The sequence below is a fragment of the Apostichopus japonicus genome, chromosome 16 (assembly GCF_037975245.1).
Source record: "Apostichopus japonicus isolate 1M-3 chromosome 16, ASM3797524v1, whole genome shotgun sequence".
NCBI classification, from domain to species: domain Eukaryota; kingdom Metazoa; phylum Echinodermata; class Holothuroidea; order Aspidochirotida; family Stichopodidae; genus Apostichopus; species Apostichopus japonicus.
This window is the reverse complement of record NC_092576.1, coordinates 39,301,177-39,328,489: the sequence shown is the minus strand read 5'-3', so window position 1 is coordinate 39,328,489 and position 27,313 is coordinate 39,301,177. Positions and strand designations below refer to the sequence as shown.

Genomic DNA, 27,313 nt, shown 5'->3' with positions numbered 1-27,313 from the left:
ACTTTTTGTATGATTGGACCACCATGAAATAAGCATATTCTGAAAAGTTCAGTTGCATTGCTAAATAATTGGCCAATTAACCAATTTGCCTTATTTTGAAATGAAAAATCCTCAAAGTTTGGGATTTTTACAAAAAAACGTTTTTGCCTGTTTTGATGTTCCATGTGTTTTGAGCCTGTGTATTGTACTGTACTTCAAGGTCATTCAATTCAATACTGTGTAGTTTTTAATTTCATAAAAAAAAGAATATTTGCAACGACTTGTCTGCTCCTGGTTGAATTCATTTAATTAGAAGACTTAAAAAATGAATTTCAACCAGTACATACATATGCATGTACAGTGTGTACAGTACATACACTGTACTGGGTGTATATGTACGGAGTGCCATGAGTGCCAGAAGACTATATTTAAACCTAACACTAACATACACACTGTACATATACAAATGGTTGAATTAGAAGACTTGACTATAAAATGAAATTCAACTAGTACATACATCTATGTACAGTGTGTACAGTACATACACTGTACTGGGTGTATATGTACAGTGTGTATATTAGTGTTAGGTTTCAAAATAGTCTTCTGGCACTCATGGCACTCCGTACATATACACCCAGTACAGTGTATGTGCTGTGCACACTGAGCATACAGGTACATATGTATGTACTGGTTGAAATTGCAAACTTTTAGACTTTTAAACTTTTAGAGTTGCACAACTTACAAATACATTATAGTAAAGCATTGTAATCATTATTGTGTATTGTTTGTACTAAACATAATAACCTCTGAAAGAATCAAATACCCTGAATCAATGGTTTAGGAGCAATTCATTACTAAAAATAGCACATTATTTAGTGAAAAGTACAAAAATCGAATATTTTGACACTTTCAAGTTGACCTAACTCCACAAGACATTTTTTTTATTTTCCTGGTCTATGGGATAGACTCTATATGCATCTGTAATAGTATGGTAGTAGGGTGTTTCATTGCTGAGAAATGTGACCTCAAAAGTCAAGAAAATGCCAAAATGCCATGATGGCGACAAATTGCGGAATTTCAAAGTATGATAAATCGGCCAATTGTGAAGCAATGCAATGTATATTTTCAGAATTTACTTTTTACATAGTGTATTACATCTGAGAAACTGAGCTACTAGTCTCTGTGTTAGACTTTATAGTTCAGCCACTTTAATTGATAAACCTCGCCTGTTCAAAGGCTCATTTCTCAAACAGTGTTATCGGAAGCAAACTTGGACACATACCAGTGATAATTAATGGAATTTATAACATATCAAAATGTATTTTGTGACTAATATCATACTAAACTAGTAAACAAATAACTATTATATTCAGATGGCGGACGATGTAGTTGTATCAGACTTCAGAGAGAAGAACGAAGTGTTAAGACCCAGATCTCTCAATCCCCATTGGCAGCAGGGACCCAAGCACCACCCCACCAATCTACCTGAACTTCTGTGAGACGGAGAGATGAAGAACAATTTAGCTTTACTGGGCCCCGTTCCACAAAGACTAACTTACGCTTGATCTTAAGATCAAACTTTAGTTCGATTCTCATGCGATTGATCGTAGCGTAAGTTCGATCGTTAAGTAGCGTTCCACAAAATCAAACTTACGCTACGCATGATTTTAATTAATATTTGGTTAGTGGACGAGGCTACTGTGACCTTTCGTGACCTCAAATCACTTGTGTCTCCGAAGTTTTGACACGGCGAACAACCTGTCGGCGCATTATATGTCATCAAAATGGTGAGTAAATATCAGATAAATGTGTCAGAATAAACATTTAACCACAATCTTTACAAGAATAACCTTTGCCATATTTTATTGCACTGGTTCGTTGTGTGTTACGACTCAAAAACATTGAAAGATCCTCCGTAGACCGCATTTTATCTGCCAACTTGGTAGTCTTTGCGTACGTTAAATTAGTTTAATACAGGCAGTCAGTGTTATATGTAGGCTATGTACTAGAGCCTAGAGCAATACACGGGACAACGTTAGGCCTGCCTATGTCTTCTCTAAAGTTTAGGCCTAGCAGTAGCACAAATTTATATTAGCAAATGACTACTGTTTAAAGGATAAACTACATAAGTATACGCCGGTATTATTACACTGACGACTTATTATTACAAGACTATACAAGTATACTTAGGCCTGTAACGGTACCCGGCTAATGATTAACAGTGGGATCATTGACTGATATTGATAAATTGTCACAATTTCGTACAAAGGAACTATGTATGAAGTCCAGACTAAAGTCTAAAGAGAGAGGTATAGTTATTGCACTTGCACCCTTTATAGGCTTAATTCTGAACAAAAGTGAAAGTCACCTTGCTTCCAACTAAGTCCTAGCTAGCCTATTTTTTTTTTTTTAATGTCCACAAAATAAAAGCAGTAATAGCTTAGGTCTACAGGGCCTAACCTCCCCACACTAACGTCTGATTTGTATACCATATTTTTGTTTTGGCTGAACTAGAGCTGACTGGGTGTTTACATCCTTAGTGATGTAAATGATTTATTTTGGATTGTTTCAGTCTAGGCCTAAAGCATTGTTAAATTTAAAGTCGTCATTTTGAAAGGCAACACTGCAGGTAAACAGGGTTTTTGTTTTTATAGACCTTCCTTGCTAGGTGCACACAAGGCAAGCAACTTTATCTGCCCACGTAGCCAAGGCCAGAGTAGCTAAGTCGGGCTGGGACTCTACTACAAAATACAAACACGTTTTAAGTGATCATATTTCAAGTTATTGGGTTATTGAGAAGTTATTACAATTGAGGCTGTTCAATGGGATGAGCAGCTGTGTGTGCTGCTTGCCTATAGCCATTGACTGTTGGAAATCAAAATAGAGTTCATGGGGTTCAGCCTGGTATTGGCAAGGCTGGCTCATTCAGTTTAGAGCACAGTGTTCTTGAGTCGTTAATGATAACAATTTTCACAGTAACCGTTGTTTTTTCTTTTTTTCCTAGTCTAACCCAAAAGCAAAACAATCAAGAAAGAAGAATTTTTCCCAGCAAGAAATGTTTATTCTTTGCCAATTTGTAAAGGAAAACCGTGACAAATTGTTTGGTCGAGCTGGACATTGCTCACAGAAGGTAAGACTTTTAAAAGCCTAAGCACATCAAACTTAGCATTTGGAAGCTTGTTTTTTTCCAAAGTGAATACAATCAGTACATTTTGCATTTAGTATTGACAGAGTATGAATCAAAGGTGTGATGTTGTCTGAGTAAATTACATAGAATGATTTTCCTATTTAAGACACATGCATGCTTTCATTTTGCGGCAAAAATATGCACTCAGCAGAATTGTGGGACTTGAGAATATGTTGTGTACTGCATATCTTTTTGGAATGTAAATTGTACCGTGTGTGTGTGTGTGCGTAATGACACTATTTGAAGTTGAAAACATAGCCTGTAATATCACCTAATGCTCTGTCATAATGTAAACAGATAAAGAGAAGTAGAATCCTGACATAGCACAAAATGGATATAAGATTTATTCAGAAAATATAAGTATTGAACATTAAATCATGTGTTTAAATTAAATCTGTTAGGAAAATATAGCAATATATATATAGGAAAATATTAAAGGAAAATAAAGCAATATATAATTTATGTGATATTGTAACTAACATAGTAATTAATTTGTAATGAATGCCAGAAGCAATATAAAAATTTAGATTTTTAATTCTTTTATGTAGCTGAAGGACATTGTTGGGCTTTCTGAATTGTGTTTTAACCTCCATGCATATCCAACAGGTAGAAGACAGAAAAAAAAAGCTACTGGGAGAAGGCTGCACATTCCATCAGGGTTGCAGGAGGAGCCTCAGAGAGAAGTGCCTCTGAGCTAAAGAAAAAATGGTCAGATCTCAAGATTCTGGCCAAAAAATATCAGAGAGCAAAACATGCAACAGGTAAATAGCAATTATTGGCACATCACATCCATCACGGATTTCTTGACATATAATGAAATGCAAATTGATAAACATTGTTCATATCATTTTATTTTAGGTGGAGGGCCAGCAGCTGACTACAGCCCTGTTTACGAGGCCGTGTTAGAGGCAATGGCCCCCCAGGCCAGAGATGGTGTCAATGCTCTGGGGACATCAGAGACAGACCCTTTGACTGCTATGAGCGAGTCATCACAGGTACAATTTATATGATATTCATGTTTAAATACCCAATTTAAATTTGAGTACAAGAAGCCTATAGCTTTTGGTGAACTTTAAAGGTCATCTGTGATCACCAGAAGTCAAATTGTGAAAGCCTAGAAAACTACAGCACTCCAACTTAATATCATACATAATATGTTTTTGGTACCCTTGATGAATATTTTGTAATTGATTAATTGTTTTCATTTGCTCTATTCACAGGATTCACCTGCACCATCACCAATCAGGCAGTCAACCCTTTCCCCAACAGTTGTCCCTCTTCCCCAGTTGTCCCCAAATTATGATAACCAAGTGATACAGACCTCATTACAAGAGGAAATCATCAAAATTGAGAGGGAAAAGCTTGAGCTAGCCAGACAGAATTTGGAAGTGCAAAAAGGCATTCTTTCGGCACTTCAAATCATCTCAGCAGCCCTTGGTCCTGAAAAGTAACTTTAAATACATACTTGACCCCCTCCCCCACCCCTTCCTCACTGTTATTTTGTGTCTAATTAGGAATAATTAATAGTATAATGGTGCTATGCATTACTGTTAAAAAATTGTGTCGCAATCTTTAGTAAACTCCTGGTTGTCAAGACCTTTCATTCATGCCAGCTGCCCATGGCTTTAGAAAATTGGGTCACATTAATTAGTGATCCTCCTGTTATAAACAATGTCATCAAGTAAACTAAACTGGTCAAGATTTCTGAAGAGGTTCATTCCAGGCCAAAGAAGCCAGTTATACTGTCTCACTGTTATAATTACACAACCTACACTATAGTGTACTCTTCTACGTGGAATATATTTATTTACTAAGTAGCTTTATTGCATATACAAGTGAAGAAAGCTAAGGAACTATTATTTTAATTGGCAAACCATCTGAGTGGGAGTTGTAGATAATATTAATGATCAAGAATTGTTTAATGCCTTTCCAACCATCTTTGAGTTGAATGTCATTTCTGAACCGTCCATTATGTAACAGCACTGTAGGTCAACTTTAGATACTAATTTTTAGCTTATATACTATCTGCCTTAGATATTAAATTTCTATTGGGTGTACTACTGAAACTAAATTGATGGTCAACATAAATTAAATTCAAAATACGATTTTAAGCTGTTATGTTAGAATGTCAAAACTGCAAGTGGTATTTGATAAATGCAAAATGTTTGTTTGACATGACATTCATATTCTTTGCTGCCACTATGTATAGCCAAAACTAATTTGCCTCTTTCAAGGGTAAAAAAGGATAGGGGAAGGGTTAGAAGAAGGTATAAGACCATCATTTAGGTGAAAAAATTAGTAATTATATCTGCCCGGACAGCTGCCCCATGGACATTATCAGGTGCTGCACCAGCTTCATCTGGGTCTGGTTGAACCTGTTGGTCACGCTGGGGGTCTAAGTGTGGCTCTTTCAAGTCCTTGCTGATGTTAAAGAGGATACAGCAGGCAACGATAATATCACAAGCTCTTTGAGGTTCTATTTGCATGCCATCGCCAAGCAGACATCGAAATTTGTTCTTGAGCTGGCCGTTGACTTGCTCAATCTTGGCTCGTGTCCTTGTCTGAGCACTGCAATTAAAGAATAATTATAAACTTGAAGACAGCTGTTTATTTCTTTGTTCACTATTAAGTAATTTATGTCTAGTTTTGTCCGTATGGTGAACTACAATATACAGTCATAACTGATACTATATTGAGTTTGTGATTTTGTGTGTGTGCTTTTTGTACAAATCTAAAGTGATGTATAAATTTAGATAGTCCAATGAGCTGAAATGATACGATACCATACCTCGATATGTATTGGTTTGTACAAGCTTACTTACTTATTGAATGAGGTCTCTTCGAGTGTGGTTGGGTTCTGAATAGGCGTCATCAACCATGGCTGTAGAGGATAACCAGAGTCCCCGAGAAGTATCCCTTGAAGTTGGTGGTCCTCAAACTGTCTCCCAACAAGGCTTTCACTCAATATCCTACTGTCATGGGTACTGCCTGGCCATCGTGCTACAACATTGATGATTTTGTATTTTGCACTACAAATTAGCTGTACATTGATTGCATGTCTACCTTTACGGCTAACAAATACATACTCATCCGGCCCATAGTTACAACCGTGAATTCCAATCAATGTCCCATCTACTGCACCCACAACCTGCGGAAATCCTGCTACCAAAAAAAAAATCCCTCTGAGCATTGGTCACAGAGGCTGGAGTGATTGGGAACTTAATTTCATCATTCCGGATTTGAACCAATGCTTTTGTAACCCTCCTCAATGCCCGTGAGGCAGATGACTTGCTGCATCCGTGTAAATAGGCACACTCTGCTAAGGCACTTTTTGATCCTGATGCATAAAATCTTAGAGCAATGAAAACCTGCAAACTGGCTGACAGCGCCCTACTTCTGTTGGTGGGATGTTCTAACTGGGCCCTTAATCTATTAATTATAGTCATACAGCCTAGCCTAGTAAACCTATATCTTTGGTACATGTCAACATCATTGTAAAGTTCAAAAGGCTGCCTTCTGTCTCTAAAAATTCTCTCTCTTTGTAGAATCCGACGATAATTGCGTTGTTGACCAGCTTGCCGATACACAAATAACGCCATTTGTGCAAAAGTACATGAAATTCACATTTTATTACTTCTACATGTACTGTGTACAGTAAAAACATAACAAATTTAAAACAAGTGTTTACCATAGCAACGTATCATACTTACGATTGATCTGGATCACTACTTAAAGTTACGCATGATCGGATCAAACTTAAGCTTGATATCAAGCGTAAGTTTCTTTGTGGAACGGAGATAAGTTTGATATCAAACTTACGCTCGATCGGCTGACTTACGCACGATCGATCAAACTTAAGATCAAGCGTAAGTCTTTGTGGAACGGGGCCCAGTTGTTATAACGTTAAGGCACATGTTAATCAACTGCTCTATAATAAAACAATAACTATGCAGTCTGACAAATTATACCCAACTGCATATTTGGATAAAGCATCTGAATGGATTTTATCCTGACATAAACAAAGGCTACTTCTAGTTCTTACAATAATAATATGAAACCTGCTCATTCATTCCATTAATTCAATACATAACAGCACGATCAATCTGGCGGGCCGTAAACACTTATTACTCAGTTGCTATGCGATGACGTATTGGGAAATCCCCTACTCTTGTTACTAAGCAATGACGTCACCCCTCGTGACAGTTCTAACGACCAAATGTACATGCTGTAGCCTATTCATAACGCTAGGTCACTGAGCAACATTACGTACAAAGAAATTACCTAAAATGTCACATCTACGGCATCCTGATACATATATTATACTGTTATTAACAACATCTAGAAATAAATAAATTTTAATAAAATTATGATTTTGTTCCACTAATCACTTATCGAACTTAAACGACAATTGTTATGCGAATAATATGCGTAGGCCCATGATAACACAGACATATCATACATGCAAACCTGACGGTCTCGTTTATAACGAATATTAATTCTCATGTATCGATGGCAAAGCTAGACCATCCGTCATGATGAAACACTTTTAATAACGACAAATATTTAATCAACAACCTAGTAGTACTTTCATATTCATATGAAAGGGATTTGAGCATCCTCTTACCTGTGAGACGGAGAGAGGAAAGCAGTTTAGCTTTATAGTTGTTAGGCACATGTTAATCAACCGCAGGGGTTCCGCCCACCATACGCGCTATTGAACGCCAAAACAAGCAACACAATTTTGGTTAGGGCACCGCGCTAATCATACCCATTCTAGAGGCAGAAAGTCAATAGGCGAAAAATCCGTCATGTATAAATTACACAATCTGGTGTATATTGTAACTTTTATTCGGAGGAAAAAGGGATTTATTTATAATAATATTACTTGTGACGTTTTCGTTTCAGGATAACACGACCACGTGAAGAGACCGCTCCTCGTAGGTCAGCAGAAGAATGTCACGTGGTTCACAAGCATCTAAACAGTTGTTCCTCACTGCCGAATTATTTTCTGTTCCCAAATCACCGTCCGGATTTCAAGAATGCGACACTGAACTTTTGGCACGTTCAAAAAGCAGGTGGGACTTCTTTCGAAGGTTGCTTAGTCGAGATGTATAGGAAATTCGACTTTCCCGAGACAGTCCGTGTCGGTCGAGGTTGTGAATTCAAACTAGATATGCTCTCCAATGCTGATTACTTCAAGAACGAATCGTACAGACCTGTCGTACGCGGTCACGATGCAATTGGAGTTTGCGATTTCCTTAAGGAGAGAATCACCGACAGGAAATGTTCAACATTTGCATTATTTCGAGAACCGATTGAGAGGGAGATATCTTTTTACTATTATGTGCGGAAGGAAGGAAGAACAGATAACCCACATCCTAAGGAATGGGAAACAGCTCTGAACCAGACCATAGGTGAATGGATAAAATCGGTTAGATCAGTAATGTGGGAGGCTATATCGAATGATTGGGAATTACACGAAGATCCCCAAGATCAAGAAATGAAGTGTAAAATGATAACCAATATCACTTCCGATTATATTTATCAATATCCTAAAGTCGATGACTATTTAAGGGACGTGGTGGATAATCTGGACAAACACTTATCTGTGGTTGGATTATTGGAGGACCTACCATCGAGTTATGCAATGTTCGAGGAAGCTTATAAACTGCCATTTGTTGACAAGTGTATAGACGTTTACGAACAACGGGGGAACTACGGTGTAGAAGGGAAATCCGCGGAAATGGAATTGAAAGCAAGGAAGAGACGTGAAATAATGGAAGATGAAGAAATTATGAAATTATTGGAATTTGATATTTTAGTTTATGAGAAAGCGAAAGAACTATTCTACAAGCAAAAGGAAATTTATCGACAAATGAAAGCTACCTAGTGATGTTTGACTTCACGTTGTGCTGTGGCCGTGTGGATAAAGGCGGTGGCATTTGAAGCAATGAGGCTTAGCAATCGGGAGGTTAGGGGTTCGATTCCCGGCCGGGTCATGGTAAGGTGGGTTTTTCATCCAAGAGCAATCTACGGTTTTCCAATCTGAAATGACTTTCAAAATTGAAAAGATTCCAAATTTGAGTTAAAATGTTGAATTGGAAGCCACCCGACATGTAAGTTGTAATCTATAAGCCCTTGCGGGTTTCTCCCACATTTGTGGTAGCTTAAGGCGTCGTAAAAAAAAAAAATCACTGCTGATTATTATCATTTATGAATCTTGATATGTTTTATAATAATCCATATAACGAACCAGACGCGTATCCTGCCAGCCTTTTGATGAGAGGGGGTTATGGGGAAGAATTGTTCTTTCTTCAATGGAGCAACTGCCTATAAACATCAACTGATTTTGAGACAAAAAGAATAAATGAGAAAAGTCTTTTCTGTATATTATACTGTATATATTTTTATGAATTTTTTTCCATATTTCTTTACATATAGATTAAAACTGATAGTTTTGTGTGTGTAGTTACATATCATTGGTGCAACAGTACTTCCTAGTACAGGGAATACAGTCTTATGCAGTCATTTCCAAGATAGACTTGGTATTACAGCTTGGACTGTGTTATCTTATCTCGACCGTCATAACATAGAAAATCTTTAACACAAAAGACCACTAGTCCTATATGACTGAGCCACGAACACTGGAGGACTGCTCCCTGAACACTGGCCGATTGAGCCCCCAACACTGTCAGACTAAGCCCCGAACACTGGCCGACTGAGCCCCGAACACTGGCCGACTGAGCCCCGAACACTGGCCGTCTGAGCCCTGAACACTGGCCGACCGAGCCCTGAACACTGTCCGACTGAGCCCTGAACACTGGCGGACTGAGCCCCGAACACTGTCCAACTGAGCCCTGAACACTGGCGGATTGAGCCCAGAACACTGTCCAACTGAGCCCAGAACACTGTCCGACTGAGCCACAAACACTGTCCGACTGAGCCCCGAACACTGGCGACTGAACCCCAAACACTGGCCGACTGAGCACTGAACACTGGCCGACTGAGCCTCAAACACTCACCGACCGATCGGCCTACACAACGACTATTTGCTGTTAACGAGGGAAGCTTGTTGAACGTCACATGCATATTAATTACTCAGTCATTGGTTATATTCGATAAAACTGTGCAGTCTAATTTGTTAACCCTCCTCGTCATCCAGTCAAGAAAACGCTATGTTCAGTGTTCCCGACTAAAGCCTAAGCGATTTAACAATAAGGCAAATTTATGATCAGTCGTAATCTAAAACCAACACACATTGCACGATTGATCACGTAACGACAATCCAGTTGCGTCGGGTCGTGATTCAGTCGGGAGTGTGTGGCAGGCTTTATAACAGGCCATATTTTCATGTTAAATGGGACACACATTGCCGATTGTTCTTGATGGGGAAAATTCTGCTCGAAATAATTATGAAAATCCATGACGTGGAAGATTCTTATACACGCAACGAACAGACGGGATATAAAGTCTCATTACATAATAGCTTTAATCGTATCGACTAACAGTACACAAAGTTAACAGCCTTCTGATGTATTTTCTTATAAACTATTCGATGACCCAACCAAACTGTACTTTTCCCTCTTGTTATCTTGTTTTCGTGGTAACCAATGGCACATGCAATTTAAAATTATATGAAGCAAGTCACGTTATACCCTATATGCAAAGCCGATTTTCTGAAATTTGTTAACATCCCTGTCCCCGGTATTATTTTCTTGCAGGTATCACATATAAATGAATTGTGCTCTGCCTTATACCAGCTGACACCCGATACACACAAGAGAATGCAGTAACTACTGTAAATCTTAAACAAAGTTTTGTGACCAGTCAAAATTGGATTGTGTCTGATAAATCCGTAGCACATGCTATTTGGTTACCAGTAGGAACTTAGTACTTAAAGCAGCATTTTGCGTCCATTTCTATGATTTTTCTCAACCTCACTGACTCCACTATGCCATAACGACATACATAACTAGCTTATCCATTTAAATCTTACTTCAAACGGTGGCATAAAAGTCGAAAAATTTGCAACTTTCAACTTTGGTTTCCTCCAAGATATTTTCCATTGGGATCCCACTAAACCTTGCCCATAATATGAATATTTAAACACTACGAACGTCATTGACCAATACGTAATACACCACCATGTTTGATTTGTGTACAGTCTATATGGCAGTTGTACCAGGGAGTTCCATAACAACTCCTTGGCCTTCGACTGGTGAGAGTCGATATATTGAAAATGAGGGCAGAAGACAGTCAAAACTTTACACTTGAGCTTTCGTTGATGAAGTTGTTGGAAAATACTGTTTTTCTTCGGTTCTTTGGACGGTAAGATTTGGAGAAGTTTACTGTATTCGCTGCGTGAATCAGCTGCAGCTAAATACAGTATATCTAAACAATCTTGCTGCTAAGCTTACGTACCATAGGAACTTACTTAAGACACTGTAAACTTTAAAAATTGAATGAAAAACAGACAAAAACTTAATAAGAATATTTCATAATGTTTTAATAATGCTATCGTAGAGTTGTGTTAGTGTTAGTGAAAATTATTATCATGTAAACATGTGTTAGCATTTAGATGGATTACAAAATACTATAACTCATTTCTATTATATATTACCACATCCAGTCGGGACGATTTGCTCAATGATAACTTACCACTCTATACTGTCATCCCACAGACTGCTTCAAAGCACTCGTACTGAGAGTGTAAACAGTACGAACATGTTCCCTCATCCCTTGATGCATTCAACATGCTTAAAATGTTTGTATGCAAGAAATTGCACATTAATATTCATCTTGAGGTTTGAAAATCAAACCCTTTTCTCAACTTGCAATATTGATGCCTTGGCCAGTATGGAATTACCATGGTGACAATATGTCTCGTCTAGTGTCTTTGTTTTTTGTTGATATCACCTAGATTTGATGATTAAATAAAGAACAAAGAACACAAATAGACAAAAGAGAAGTAAATAGAACATAGTACAGTGATGTCCAGCCTTGGTCAGCTTCTGTAACCTGCCCATTGTTCTCTCCAGCAGACCACCGCTTTTACCAAAATCATCGTCCTGACCAGAAACAAACAAAAAAGAAGGAAAAAGAAAGATTATTTATCACTAAAACTAATTTTAAAACTTTTTTGAAAGTTCTAAAACTAAAATTGTTTAACAAATTATCTAAAAAAAAAAATATATATTCAAACTTTATTCAATATTTTAAACTAATTTAAACAGGTAGAAATTCAAAAAGAAGTAGAGGAATGATGAATCTCAAAGCAAATTTTCTTGTTTTTGTTTTGGGTGCTTTTACAAAGGGTCTCATTTGGGTGGAGTTTTGTTCAACTATTTAATATACTGTTGTTATACTATAACATGACTACTAATATAACATAATAAATCAATTATATACATACAACATAACAAAAGTTAATTTACAGATAAAGTGAAACATTTGACATTTGAAGACGCTTCATTTTATGAACCCACACTTAAAACGAAAATGTGTCACTTCTGGAAAAAAAAATAACGTTTGGAATTTCAAAATGTAATTAATATAACCTTGCCATTATCATGCACCTCTATAACTTAAAGACTAGTCAATTGTAGAGAAAGTATATATAACATTTGACATTTGAAAGAAGCCTACTTCATTTCATGAACCCATACTAGTATAAAGAAGATGTGTATCACCATTGGATAGTTAATATTTGAAAATTTAATATTTGGAAATTTAAAAGTGAGTTTATATGACCATGCCAAGACAATCCCCCTATAAAGCTTCATGTGTAGAAGAAGTGCAACATTTGACCTCTTTCTATTTAGTCAATACTGGTAAGAAAACGTGTCATTCCCTGGAAATTTAAGGTTTGTTTAGGGGCCTGAATAAACGTATTCAGACAGCCATTTATCAGTGCTTACTTGTGCCAAGACAACGAAACACTCTCTGATGTAGCAAAAAAGGCTTGAAGGCATTGAGAAACGAGCCTTTAAATGGGCGAGGTTTATCAATTAAAGGCATTGAAGACTCGACCCAAACCGCCTGCCATGCTCTGAAAATGTTAACTTTCTGTTGCTTGCAAGTGACGTTTTGTTTGTGTTGCTACAAAATGCAGACAGTAATGAAAAGTGATGCCCTGTTATCATTAGCTGGACCTGAGATGTCCATCGCTGTATCGTTTATACACTGTGCTGTGGGTATTGACCGCAGCTGTATGTACTGACTGTACACTAGTGTCTAATTACCGACGGTAGCAAGCTAAGTGTGTATTTTCTGGGATTGATGGTGGTGTCTTAAACTTCTGTTACACCTCATTCGAAACTAGGTCAGATTACCGGCATTAGACGTTTCTTTTTGCGCGAGTCTTCACACCCTTTAACAAGCTTAAAGATGCTTAGTAACAACTTTGTACATAAGATTATACTGTACAAGAGAGTGTAATGTAAATGACAGATCAACATATTGTGAACTGGATAATCGTCCATATACAAGGCCTCTCTGGGGGTAAATATTCTCATTATGCATCTCATCTGCAGACTTTAATAATGAAGAATTTAAGGCCACTCATATCGTGCCCAGGATTATGATCAAACTGGATATTGAACGACCTTTACTGTGACCCTTGTGTCAATTTGTAATCCAAAGCCCTTGCGGGTTTCTGCCACCTTTGTGGTCGCTTAAGCATCGTAGAAATAACTGCTAATTGTTGTTATTATTATTATAATTTGCTTCATGTCATCTCCATGGAAACCAAGAACTGTATAACGTACTGAACAGGTGTTGCAGTCACACCTGACATGTATTGTCATAAGTATGATTGACAAGTGGTTTTCACATGATGGATATTTACAATAACCTCAATAAGCCAGATCTATGAACCAAGAACAATAGTTAGATATTTAGGGTTTACGACAACGGAAAAGATAAAACACCTCTCTACCAGTGTGATGACATGTGTGGCAAACATGTATGTATACAATGAGTATATACAGTACACACAGCCACCTACTTAACTATAACATGCCTAGCTACCAACCCCTTGGGTAAAATTTAAAGTTTTGCCATTTGGAGATTAGCCCTTTGGTAAGACTGCCGTTTCATTTTTTCGCTACTGCCCACTTCTATACCTCATAAGGTTATAAGGCTGGAACTTTAGCCTGTGTGTTACGTAATCGATTCACAAAGTCTAGCAAAGGGAAGAAGCGTAGAAAAGTCTCTTCCTCAGTTAAAATTTCCCCCGATCTACTGCGAGAGCCTAACTGCCCGAGGCAGGTAAACTATTATGGCAGTGATATTTAAGGGTGCATATATCAAATGTCAAGGACCAGGGCTACTCTTGTGTTTTTGCATGATAACATGGCTTTTGTGTTGAATAGGGGTCACAGCTGAAAGTGCTGTAACAAGCTATAAAAAGGTGGAGTGTGAGGGAGGGCGTGGGGAAGCGGGGGGGGGGGGTAAGGGGAGGAGGTTAGACAGGTAATTGATAGGGTCCAGTTTGGCCAAACAGGAATCACACAGGAATTCAGAGTTGAAGGTGCTGCACTGGCCCTGATGAGAGGTTTTAACTCTTTTATGTATCAATAATAGTGCAATTTCGGAAATTCTCTTTCCGTAGAATAATGAGTTTTCTCACACAATTTGGAATTTTTTACAAAGATATTTTGAATATTTTTGTAATATTTGGCACTTTTCTTCTCACAATGCTGACCATTTTCAAGCCATCAACTTCTTTTCAACTGTTTTCTTGAATATTTCAACGTAAAATATATGAAAAGTTCACCACTTTATTTCATGTAATCCATGTCTTTTTTTGTGTGGAAATTTCAACTTTTCATATCACAAATTTACCTTCAAAATTTTACTTTCAATGTCAACATCTGGACTAAAACTGTTCCTCAAAATTTCTATCAATTCCAAAGCACAGAGAAAGATGATAATGAAATATGCCACCCTCCAACCCCCCCCCCCCCCCAAACCCTCATCCACTTATGAGTTTGAACCAGTGATCTGGACCAGAACAATAAAACTAAAGTAAGGTAAAAAGTGAAATCTACATTTAAGCCAGGGTTGCAGTCTATATTCTAACTCAACCTTTTTTACAAATAAACAGCCGGAAAGCAATATGCTTAAAGAAAAAACAATTTAGAATTCACAACAATCTGACAGCATATGTCCTAATTGCAAATCTAAGCGCTCTTAATGGAAACAAAATTTTGCTAAAACAAGAGGGATCTGCTCCTTCCCCTTCTACCTGTGGTGTCACAAATCCAGCACCTGCGCAGTGTCAACTAGACACCAATATCGATGGTGCAAACAATATATGAAGGTGTCTAAGTTATATAAATCTAAGCTGATGTTGACGAGCAGGTCTGATAAAACAATATCGGAAATTGGAGACAGAACTCTAAATTCTGTTCCACTGCATTTGTATCGAATCCAAGGCCTTGGTTTTTAAGAAGATCTGCTTGACATAAGGTAAGACACAGAATATCGTACTTGTCCACATGTCAGAAACCATGGTAACAGTCCTAACCTTTCAGTCTTTCGCTACATTCCCACAGTGACAATCTAGCTTTCGTGGAGTACGATAGAATGAAGTCGTAATATGAGAACGGAGTTTATTCATATTAAATGAATATTTGAGCTGATGAGTTGTGTTTGTGTTTTAATTTCTGTGGTATATATATATCGCTGCTGTGTCTTCGAGGGTGCACTGTACATTGATAACCCCAATACAGCACAGTGGTTAAGGTGGCATACTCCTACTAGCGTCTATATCAATCCACCACAAGTGTTCTCCTTCAGGAAAAGTGCCAATTAGGAGCAGGAGAACAATTTTTTTTTGCTATGTTATCAATTAGGATGTGCTTTTTGGTGGCTTGGATGTTAAAGAACAAGAATGGAAGCACATGTGGTTAAAAAATTGGGTAAATTGAGGCAATTTTAGACCAGTTTAGCCCTCCCAGGAGCAGCGTACAAAGATTGTTTGCGACTAAGTAAAGAGGTTTGTTTACAAGTGACGAAAAGTTCCGGCTTTCGTAGCAAAAAATCTGCATGGTCATGGTACAGAAAATTGATGGTGCCATGAAAGGCCAACTTGTCAGCTATCCAGTGATGGGTAGCGTTTAGCAAGTGAAAAATTCTATCTAGACTTAAATCCCACATTACTTTTGTGATTTAGTGTGTAAGTCAACAGGGCTTTTAATGGTATGCTACCATACATATCACTGCTGTGTCTTCGAGGGTGCACTGTACAATGATAACTCCAATACAACAGAGTTGTTATACAGACTGACTACTTACCATATCTACTAGCATCTTGTTCTGTGCTCTCACTTCGGCACCGATCTCAATACTAATCTAAAAGGTAAAAATGAAAGAAACAACAATATTTTCATTATTATATTAATAATGATAATAATATTTGCTTTTTATATAGCGCTTTATACCAGCGATAGGTCTCAAAGCCCTTTACAGACGTTATATTACCCCTGGTCAATGATAACCTGTCCCAGAGACAATCCCTCCAGATGGCTGCAGCTATATACTGTGCCCAATGACAAGTTACCTCACAGGTACCCATTTAACCCCTGGGTGGAGAGAGGCAAGTGAGATAGAGCATCTTGCCCAAGGAGTGGACACAACGTAATGAACTAGGCAGGAATCGAACCAGCAATCCTTGGATCACGAGTCCAACACCTTAGCCAATTGACCACCACGCTCTCATACATGTCCATGTTGTATGAATGTCTATATACCACTTTTGGTTTGTGAGAAGTGACCTTTAAACATCTGAGGCTCGTCAATTGAATTGACTGGACTACTACTGTAAGTCTAACAGACTACTCCAAAGGTCAGTCCCTCAGATGGATTACAAAACTTAATGTAACAGAGTCAAACGTTTGTGGCCTGAACTAACATGTTAACAATGCATACATGATTAAAATGTTGATCAGAAACTGTCAGGATAAATAATGTTGAGTGTTAACTGTTGTCTGTTGTTCATAATTAGCAGAACATGTTTTGGTTAGGGTTATGGACATGTTCACAAAGCAATGAATTAGTACTTTTAACACTAATGTCACATTTATTGTTTGCCAGTAGTGAGGAGCGCACATCATCAATTTAGGTACCGCACCACAATTAGAGTAGTGCACATCCGTCTGAGAGGTTAACCATTGTCAGAAAAAAGCCCTAAAGTGAACCACTGTACAGTATATATTGATTGTTTGGGCATCTTCTGAGACATCATTCCTTTTGATGCTTGGATGTTGAAGAAGATGGAATAAGCTCAGATCTGAGGATCAGATCTGAGGATTCTTACCGATGCTCAAAAAATCTGGAGGATTGAAGGTGATTTAAGGTAATTTTAGAAAATCCTGGGTGAAAACGAGAAGATTCCGCAGAGACAGCTGGCAGATGGGAAGGGGAGCAATATGATAAACTTTGTGTTCTTCTAGTTCAACATCTAAATGGTCATGGTGGCAAAAATTGAATGTTTTATGATAGCCTAAGCCATTAGCTATCATACTGTATTATGATGGGTAGGACATGTCATTTGAAAACTTCTATCTATGCTCTATGGGTCTTGCAAAGTGACGCGTTTAGTGTGTAAGTCAATGGGAGCAATTAATTGTGGTGCGACACCTCTAGTCTTATTTAGCCTTATATCCTAGTTGCCATCTTAATGGTGGCGCTGTTGGAGAAAAAAAGGTTAGTGTACCACACCTTAAAGGAGGGGCGTTCTAGAGATTATTAATTTAAAGGTGAATATATTGAAAGCTAGAATAGGAAGTCCTACACCAGGATTCAAATGTAATTGGAATATACAGTAACATATCAAGACTTTAAATTCTGATTTCATTTCATTCTGATTGAAGTAATTTTTTATTGAAGTGGATCAAAGTATGATGCTATTCAAGTCACAAAATTGAGTAATCATGTACTCATTAGCATATAATATCTAAATCATGGTTCTTTGCCCTGTGCCTTCACTTTTTCATCAAATCATTACATAAACTAGAGCGGCAATGAAACAGTAGCTCAACTACACACTACCTGATGTCCACAAGGCATTGGACAAAGTATGTAATGGTTAGCTGTCCTCCAAGAATTACAAAATAATGTTGTTTTTTGCAAGAATAGTATTTGTCTTTTACTGGTGTCTCATGTAGTGAAACTGGTATGTACGTGTATGTTGTGAGTGGGAGTGTAAGTAGGTGACATGCTGGCTTGTAAAGACATGATCTCAAGATGTCTAACTACTGTTAGATTGAGTATAAACTGAACATCATGTTGTTGAGGCGTAGTTGAGCCTGTTTTACAGTAACATCCAGTCATTGTGTTGATAGAAATCCTAGTTGAAAAGCTCAGTTCAGTTACAATGACAGGAAACCAGTAGGATCTAGTTGAGGAGTCTCAGTTGAGAAACTAGTTGGGCCCAGTTGAGAAGGAAACCTAGTTAAGAAACCCAGCTGGTGTAAAACACACATTGACCACATCTTTGTAAATGTTTCTGGGGCAGTATTTGATATCACTCAGATGACCTGAGATGACCTTTGACCATACTATAAATGAATCACACTTGTGGCCCATTAACTGATTTTCCCCATGGCCGAATAAGTCAAAATAACACAAAAACCGTCAGAGGAGTAGACTTTGATATGAATTTCGCGGTTTAACCTCATGTGACCTCAGCTGACCTTTGTCATTAAAAGTAAGAACTTTTTGCTAGCATGAGTATCAACCTGTTGATTTGCGTCATTACCTTACCAAGTTTGACAAGAAACTATCAAACAGCATGAGCACGGTGGCCTTGCAACAACTGTTGACAGACAGATGGACAGACAGACAGACGCATTGCCATGAAAAAAGCTCAACTAGATGAGCTAACAAAAATCGATTGGAATTTAAAAAAAAAAAAAAAGAAAAAAAAAGGCATGTATACTTATTAAGCTAATGAGACTTCACCATTTTGGGATTCTAGAAATGAATCGCACCATCATTTTGAGCCTTGTAACCTTTCTTGAAGCAATGCAAGTTTTCAAGATATGCACCTTTAAAATACGCTATATCTCTGGAATACTCCTTTAAAGGGAGTGAAGACTCGCGCACAAACAAACGTCTCATGCTGGTAATCTGACCTAGTTTCTAATGAGGTGTAACAGAAGTGTTAGACACCACCATGGATCCCAGAAAATACACACACAGCTTGCTACCGTCGGTAATTGGACACTAGTGTACAGTCAATACATACAGCTACGGTCAATACCCACAACACAGTGTATGGAGCAGCGATGGACAGCTAAAGATAACAAGGTATCACGTTTCATTATTGTCATTTTGTAGCGACAAGAATAAAAACTTCACTTGTAAGCCATGGTAAGTTAACTTTTTCAGATGGCTGCACACGGTTTGGGGCAAGTCTTCAATGCCTTTCATGCTATATTGATTATGATGCCATTCCTCAATGCAGAATTTATTCTTTAATGCTAATCCATTGTCTTAAAAGTTCTCGTAACTCAAAACTTGTCTAACTTCATATAGTCAACATAGCACTAATATTAGTCATCAATGTCATATATGAGCTCATAGATCACATTAAATACCATTCGTCCAAGTCGATAAACTTGTTACACATTAAAAACATTTTATATTCGAGACCATAAATTCTAGTATTGTCCTGTTGAGTTAATGTAAACATTGCATCTGAGGACCTGTACCGATTAGACTACAATGGCCAGTCACTTTAACTGATGAATCTCAACTGTTCAAAGGGTCCTTCCTCAAAGATTAAATATGGTATAGATATGTGCAACTTGGACTTAAAAATGTGGCTATTAGTCCTCTACAGCTTATCCACATTCATTTTATACCAATGCTGTGGCCGAGCGAATAAAGGCGGTGGAATTTGAAGCAATGAGGCTTAGCAATTGGAGAGTTCAGGGATCAACACCTCGCAGGGTCAAAGTATAAGGTGGGTTTTTCATCCAAGAGCAATCTACGGTATTCCCATCTGAAATGACATTCTAAATTGAAAAGATTCCCAAATTTGAGTCTAAAATGTTCCATTGGAAGCCATCCGACGTAAAGTTGTACTTCATAAGCCCTTGCAGGCTTCTCCCACATAATAATACGACTTATAATGCGCACACACCACTCAAAAAATGTTAATGGCGCAATTGACAATTAGAAATGATACAAATAATACAAAATAATACAAAACAATGACAGAAGAAAAACTTAATGGTTCAAGATTATATAAAAGCTTTTGTCATTAAGTGGGATTTGATACTCTTCTTAAAGTTAAAGTTTGTGGTCGTGGTCGCTTTGCATCGTCAGAGTAACTGCCACATTACTATTATTACATTATTCTTATTATTCTTATTTTATTGTGACTAAAGTCATTCTTTAAGGCCAAGGTCACCTCCCACAACTTACAACAGTTAAATCCTAGTCAAAGGTAAACTTCCTTGTCTCAACCACAAACCCAAGTTTTCACAATTCAAACAGCCACTCCTAAAGCAATACAGTGCACTGCATTATATGATTAGCCATGAGTGATTTAACATAGGGTGCAGCCATCTATATTTACAAACTTAACCTCACATACTGTACCTCATGTTATACACAGGGAATTGAGTGTCTTCCCCAAGGACACAAAATATTGATCCTGACAAGACTGGATTACTGCAATTTTAAGATGGTAAATCTACTGACTGATATGTTAACCAATTGATCACAAGGCCAACCCTGTAACATAATCATACTCTTAATAAACTCTTTAATACTTTCTCTGTGGTTCTACACAGCCTCTGTAAATCGGATTTTCAATATACACGATTAAGATCCACGTCAATCCTCTATGAGTCTCTCTTCTATCGTTATTATCTAGTCTTGACAGCTAACTTTTACAAACCCTACACCACACCCCACTCCTACTGTACCCCTTACCCCACGCCCTTAACCAACCTCACCCCCCTTCATTTGATGGACACTACTCACATGTTTGATTGCTGCTACCTTTGGGTTTAAGTCATTCACTAATCGGTCACAAAGCAAACCCTACACCACACCCCACCCCTTACCCAACCCACTTCCCTTTAACCCACCTGACCCCCTTCATTTGATGGACACTACTCACATGCTTGAGTGCTGCTACCTTTGGGTTTAAGTCATTCACTAATCTGTCACAAGGCCAACCCTACACGACACCCCACCCCTACCCCTTATCCCACCCCCTTAACCCACCTCACACCCTTCATTTTGATGGACATTACTCACATGTTTGAGTGCTGCTACCTTTGGGTTTAAGTCATTCACTAATCTGTCATTTTCTTCCTCCAGGGCACTGTAGCTCCCGCCTCCATTTTGAGATGCTGGAATACAAAGGCAAAGAGACAAAGGCTATTAAGACACTGTGTAACACAAGTTACACTACAGTGTAACACAAGTTACACTACAGTGTAACACAAGTTACACTACAGTGTAACACAAGTTGTGTAACACGCTGTGTAAACAAGCTGTGCAACACAACACTGTGTAGCTCAAGTTATTCAAGTTGGGAGAGGGAACGACGAAGAAAGGGAATGGGTGATGGAGATAAAATGAAGACTTGAAAGGAGGAAATGGGAAGGGAGAATGGGAGGAGCTTAAAGGTAGACTTGCAAGGAAGGAATGGGAATGGAGAATGGGAGGAGCTTATAGGAAGACTTGCAAGGAGGGAATGGGAAGAGAGAATGGGAGGAGCTTAAAGGAAGACTTGCAAGGAGGAAATGGGAAATGAGCCTGGGAGAAGGGGATGAATGGAAGGCTTGCAAAGAGTGGATGGCAAAATAGGATATTAGCAGCATCATTAAGGTACAGTTGTTCCCTCTTTCAATCTGACCAGAAGGAGGAATAATAACAAATGTCAATTGTATAATTTTGACATTATACTGTAACCAAGGAATAATTTAGCATTCAAATTTGTGTGTAGCGAGTTTTGTTGACTCTGGAATTTTGTCTCTCGCAATGTACCCTGGTAGTACTTGTCCTCCAACACTGCTAAACAGTAAATCTTAGCTCTTGTATAGCAAGTTGACCATTTGGTATATATTTTGTAATGTGATACTGAATAAATCATTCCCTGATAACCATAGAGTTTAATGTTGGGGACCGGTATTAGAGAGGTGAGGGATTTGAGACTATAACAACAAAAATTTGATTCTTTTACATATGTACAAGTTATTAACCCAAACATTGAATGGTGTTACATATGGTATAAACACTACTGTAATTAGGGTAAGAGGACCAGGTAATGGGGAAGGGGGGGGGAGGAGTTGAAAAGACATTTTACAAGGAGGGTATATGATGAGGGAATAGGAGGAGGAGATTAAAGGAAGCCTTTGCAAGGAGGGGATAGGAAGAGGGAATGTTAGCAACATCACTAATGTTATTTCTGTTTATAGTCTGAGATGAGCAAAGAGATACAGCATGTTATGACTTGTCCACGGTATCCTGACATTATAACCATATAGTACCAAAATTCATGTTGGAATAAGGTATTAGGTGAGGGATCTATGGTGAAAACAAATAGATTCGTTATAGATTTGGTATAAAGCATCGTCTAGGATAAGGTCAAGAACTTATGAGAAACCCATTAGGTCTTAAAGAGCTTCCTTTTTTTTTTTAAATTTGGTCAAGACTTTTGCCACAACTTCTATTTAGTGGTGAAACTGATATGTCCCCTTCTCAATAAAACAAGAGTTAATGAGTTAGTTACAAATAATAAACTTGATATTGACTTCTCAAAAAGACACACTTTTTACATTTATTTTATAATAACCATTAACCATAACTAAATGTATTTTAAAGGCAATATTATGAAAGATGCAAATTTCCATTTTCTTGTACTTCATATGGTAGTATATCTATGGGCTTTAATATCCAAAAAATAGCAAGAAATGTTAATTAAAATCAACTTCCAAGAGCTATGTTAGTGATATCCACTTTATGTCGTAACTTGTGAGCAGCGGGTATATATAACTCTGCTACCTATCCTCATTAGTTAATCAAAGATCGTAATGAATCATCGCATAATCTTGGACTAACTTCAAGCTGTTTAACAGAGTTTACATTCCTAGATTTATGAACAGACACAACACAGTATGTACAGTAGCGTAGCCAGGAATTTGCCAAGGGAGGGGCAAAAATATAGGCAAACTATCAGAGCCCTAGATACGGCATTGCAAACTATCTAAGCATAGCGCCACCATGGTTGTCGCAAAGCGCACAAGAAAATTTTGGCTGAAAATGCCTACCAGATCGCTGGAAATAGCACTTCCCAGGCCTTGAAAGTTGCATCTTAGCATAGGCTTGCACGGTAAACCGGTTTTAGTACCGAAACCGGTTTTTTCCGACCGAATTTCGGTACTATTTTTTATTTTAAGAAAACCGAAAAACCGAAAAAAACGGAAAAACCGAAATGTGAATTGCAAATACTGGAAAAAAATCAAAGTTTGTTGCCTTTGGTTTCTCCTATTTACTGTTCTTTTCGCGATATGAAAGTAAATTGCAACAAGAGAAAGCTTTTCTGATAGACGACATTGTCAGCTACGATAGGCACACGCCATAACCAGTGCTTGAGGGTGGATAGCTAGGCCTAACATTAGGCTATGCAGCCCTAATATGCGTGCATCAGTTAGGTGACCTTGTAGTATTGAACTGACCTTGGTGGCCAACGTTAGTAGTTGTGAGAAGTACACACTCAAAACGACGAGATGCAGTTCAAAATAAATTGTTATATCCAACGTGTTTGTCCTCTTTGTGTTGTTCTTATTATTTAACCTAAATTTAACAGTAGAGGTTATGGAGAAAATCTTTTCAAACACAATGATCACAGTTCGTGTTCAAAAAATGAACGTTAAAACTTGAAAGGTACATTGCGCAATCCACAATACCATACGACATGTACAGTCGCAGGGGGGGGGGGCTCTGAGTTTAACAACTAAGATGCAGCAAGTAACATTAGATCAATCACGGGGGGGCTCTGAGTTTAACAACTAAGACGCAACAAGTAACATTAGAACAATCACGGGGGGGGGGGCTCTGAGTTTAACAACTAAGATGCAACAAGTAACATCAGAACAATCACAGTCCATTGTTCACAAGAGACACCTGGCGTCAGGCTTGAGCAAGGAAAATTAAAGGAGTAAAAATGTTGCATACATGGGTGGAAATTACAGATGTTGCTGTTGGGACAATTCTTCTTGTATGCTAATAGATTTAATTTTCTTTGTAAGTTTCCTTTAAACATTTCTTCTTATCAGTTTTCAGACAAGGCGTCTCTCAGTTGGTTTTTCGTTTACGTTGATGAACACATGTTTCCAACTTAAAGGTTAACAATTTATTTTCTTTACCGATCTAATCCCGCTTTCGCCAGCGATATTTTTCAACTTGTACTTGAAAGTGTAGACGGTAAATTCTCTTCACTCCTTGAAGAGAAATTTATTTTACCGCCAAGATACCACCCGCGAACATGGCTAGAGCCTCGTGCAATTTGGTACCTTCGAACACTTTGTCAGCCACTACTGAATGAATATATTGGACCAATCACATTGTAAAGTTTTTTTTTACGATCTCCAATTGGTCATAATGGGGTTTACGCTCGGCCCTCATCTCCGAAAATATAACATATAATATAATATAACATGACCGTGATATTTTTTTCTGAACACGAATTTGAACTTCGTGAAGTACAGTAAACACAAGACAAACGATACGTTTACGTGATGTTTAAACTTAAAGAAAAGAATTCACTAACATTTCCTTTCGACATATTTACTTCAGTTTAGTTAACGTGGGTTATAAAATGAGAGTCATGAAGGCAGTAACATTTCTTGAATGTATTCTCCTTATTTTTAACCCTTCACTGCGAATGAACAGACTTCAACCCGCTGTTGGTAAAGCTTCAAAAATACGCATCTTAGCGATCGAGATTTGGATGTTTTCAATACAATTCGGGAGGGAAAAAAAACCGGTTTTTGAGCCAGATTCGGTTTTTTGCTAGAGAAAAACCGGTTTTAAGTTTTCACGAAACCGTGCAAGCTTATCTTAGCATTTTCTCTTTTGAAATTACTAGCGATATCATAAAAACATTAACAAATTTAAAAAAAATATGCTCAAGGGGGGGAGGGCGGCTGCCCCCTTTGCCCCCCCCCCCCCACTTGGCTACGCGCATGAGTATGTAGCAATTAAACAGTAAATAAAACTGATCAACACAATTTATGATGAATTAACAGATTGACAGAGAGGGAGCCTTGTGATGTGACTATAGACTATATAGTAAAAGCTTAATCGCTGATAGGCAGCAAGTTGCGTAGCAACGAGCAACATGGCCCTGAGGCAACAATAGAAAGCCCCACTCCATCCCCCCACCCCTACCCCCACCCCCTCCAAAAGGAGAGTTTACCTCTACCCAAGCCTAGTCATGGTTAATGCTTGGGGTGAGATTTTCTATGTTTTATATTATTCACCTCTAGATGCTCAGATATATTGCATTCTCAGCACTGTGTCTCTAGGTTTCGAATGGTTTGAAAAGTTTAAAATTTCGTGGCAAACACAAAAAGAAAGTCTTTTTTATTGTTGCAACCACAACACAGGTATACAGTCAAGGACTGTACACATTCTTCATATATATTTACTTGGCATCCAGGCAAGAAGTTATTTTGTTTTTACTTTTCTCTATCTGCCACTTTGACCAACTACCTCTGAAATTTCTTTGTCAGATCTACATTAAAGGTAACACCATAGCTTGCAAGAGAGGAAAGTCTTAAATTGCCATCACCTAGACCAATTTAAAGTCTGAAACATAAATTTAAAGTTAAATCACAAATTATGTTGCCTAATTAATAGGCACTCTGTGACTGGCTACCTACTGTCAAAAATGTGATGAAAGTTTCTCTGATGATAATGGTATAAGAAATCAATATGATATTGTGCTGGAAATTAAATGGAAGGCAGAGGGAGGCAGGGGGGTAATATGATGACCTATTTGATATGTATGCGCATCTACATGCCATACTCTGTGTTCCCTCTGTGCACTGATACCTCTGTATATTGACACTGCATCTGTTGTACATAGATGTGGCTTCTGCCTATTTTACTATTACTCTAATTATTGCCTAATTGTCCTCCTAGAGAGAATATCATTAATAAATATATCTAACCTCACCAGCTGTATATCATAGAAGAAGTGTTTTATATCTTCTTTGGATTCTCGGCTACATTTAGATGGATCGATAACATTACAGGGAGGTTCATGAGAATTTGAAGTGCAATAGAATAGTAATTCAATGATAAGTGAGATAAACAATTTGTAATCGTGTTACTGTTAGTCTGGTACCTGACTGTCAGTTTGCTAGGCACTTAAAATAGCTCACATCCTGCAAGTCCAACATATGACTTTTAATTTACGAGCCCTACCATTCTTTTCCTCTGTGGAACCGATGCAGCAACATACTAAGTTAGTGTAGGCTAGGCTAAAACATAATGCCCTAGCAAGGCTTGATTAAAGGTACACGGAACAACATCTGTCTTACCTAACCGTGTTATTGATTATTAGTGAATAATTATACATGAACCAACCATATTTTACGTGAACTAACACTGTAACACTAACAGTTCACACTGGCATAGGCCTAACTAGCATAGCCTAACTAATGTTAACATAAGAAATGGAATATAGGCTAGCCTAAGTTAGTACCCTTACCACCGGTGTGACCAGCAGCACGACGCATTTTTACAGGTACGGCGAGTTTTAACACTCGAGTTGATCGTGATCCTTGTTTTCTTTCTCAGAAAAGATGGATCAACTGCGAAGGCAAAGCTTAACCAAAGGGGCCTGCTCGGGTTTATTCAGTATGATATTATCTAGATGTTTTGTGTGTCAAAAGTTCCAGCTAGGGCCAAGGCTACACTGTTGTTAGTGTTAGTGCTTCAGTTAGCCGATGCATTGCTAATACATAGTAGTCATATGTAGTACTAGTAGTTTGATCACACAGCTGTTTACGTATTCTATAACACGTCAGTATTTTTTCTATTACAGGCCAAGTAGGCAACGTTAGATAGGGGAAATCCCAGACGTGTTCTCTATCCTTATAATAAAAATAT

General features: G+C 37.9%; 3 protein-coding genes, 1 long non-coding RNA gene and 1 pseudogene across 6 annotated transcripts in view; 2 read left to right on the top strand and 3 right to left on the bottom strand.

The window, feature by feature from the left end:
- The window catches only part of LOC139982317 (uncharacterized), a 30,543-nt gene extending 22,687 nt beyond the window's left edge, over positions 1 to 7,856 (bottom strand). The window contains exon 1 of the mRNA XM_071995030.1: positions 7,791 to 7,856. Within this exon, the coding sequence (XP_071851131.1) occupies positions 7,791 to 7,841 (51 nt within the window). The 5' untranslated portion in view covers positions 7,842 to 7,856. The remainder of the gene's footprint in view (positions 1 to 7,790) is intronic.
- The window catches only part of LOC139982315 (uncharacterized), a 15,799-nt gene extending 5,462 nt beyond the window's left edge, over positions 1 to 10,337 (top strand). Inside the window, exon 2 of the mRNA XM_071995029.1 lies at positions 8,072 to 10,337. Within this exon, the coding sequence (XP_071851130.1) occupies positions 8,072 to 9,056 (985 nt within the window). The 3' untranslated portion in view covers positions 9,057 to 10,337. The remainder of the gene's footprint in view (positions 1 to 8,071) is intronic.
- LOC139982334 (uncharacterized) lies at positions 2,274 to 4,666 on the top strand. Of its 2 annotated transcripts, XR_011798140.1 has the most exons (5): positions 2,274 to 2,288; positions 2,984 to 3,109; positions 3,773 to 3,927; positions 4,025 to 4,161; positions 4,387 to 4,666. It is a non-coding gene; the product is annotated as an uncharacterized lncRNA (long non-coding RNA). The 2 variants fall into 2 exon arrangements; XR_011798139.1 differs by lacking the exon at positions 2,274 to 2,288 and having other exon boundaries at positions 2,404 to 3,109; positions 4,387 to 4,662.
- Positions 4,717 to 7,061, bottom strand: LOC139982316 (putative nuclease HARBI1; annotated as a pseudogene).
- Positions 9,618 to 27,176, bottom strand: LOC139982327 (BET1 homolog). Of its 2 annotated transcripts, none has more exons than XM_071995056.1 (4): positions 26,907 to 27,176; positions 21,446 to 21,540; positions 16,466 to 16,522; positions 9,618 to 12,234 (listed from the first exon to the last, which is right to left on the bottom strand). In XM_071995056.1, exons 1-4 carry the CDS (start codon positions 26,938 to 26,940, stop codon positions 12,079 to 12,081), a joined length of 342 nt encoding a protein of 113 aa, XP_071851157.1. In that variant the 5' UTR covers positions 26,941 to 27,176; the 3' UTR covers positions 9,618 to 12,078. The 2 variants fall into 2 exon arrangements, with proteins under 2 accessions (XP_071851157.1, XP_071851158.1); XM_071995057.1 differs by having other exon boundaries at positions 9,626 to 12,234; positions 26,913 to 27,172.
- Between the last annotated feature and the right edge of the window lie 137 nt (positions 27,177 to 27,313).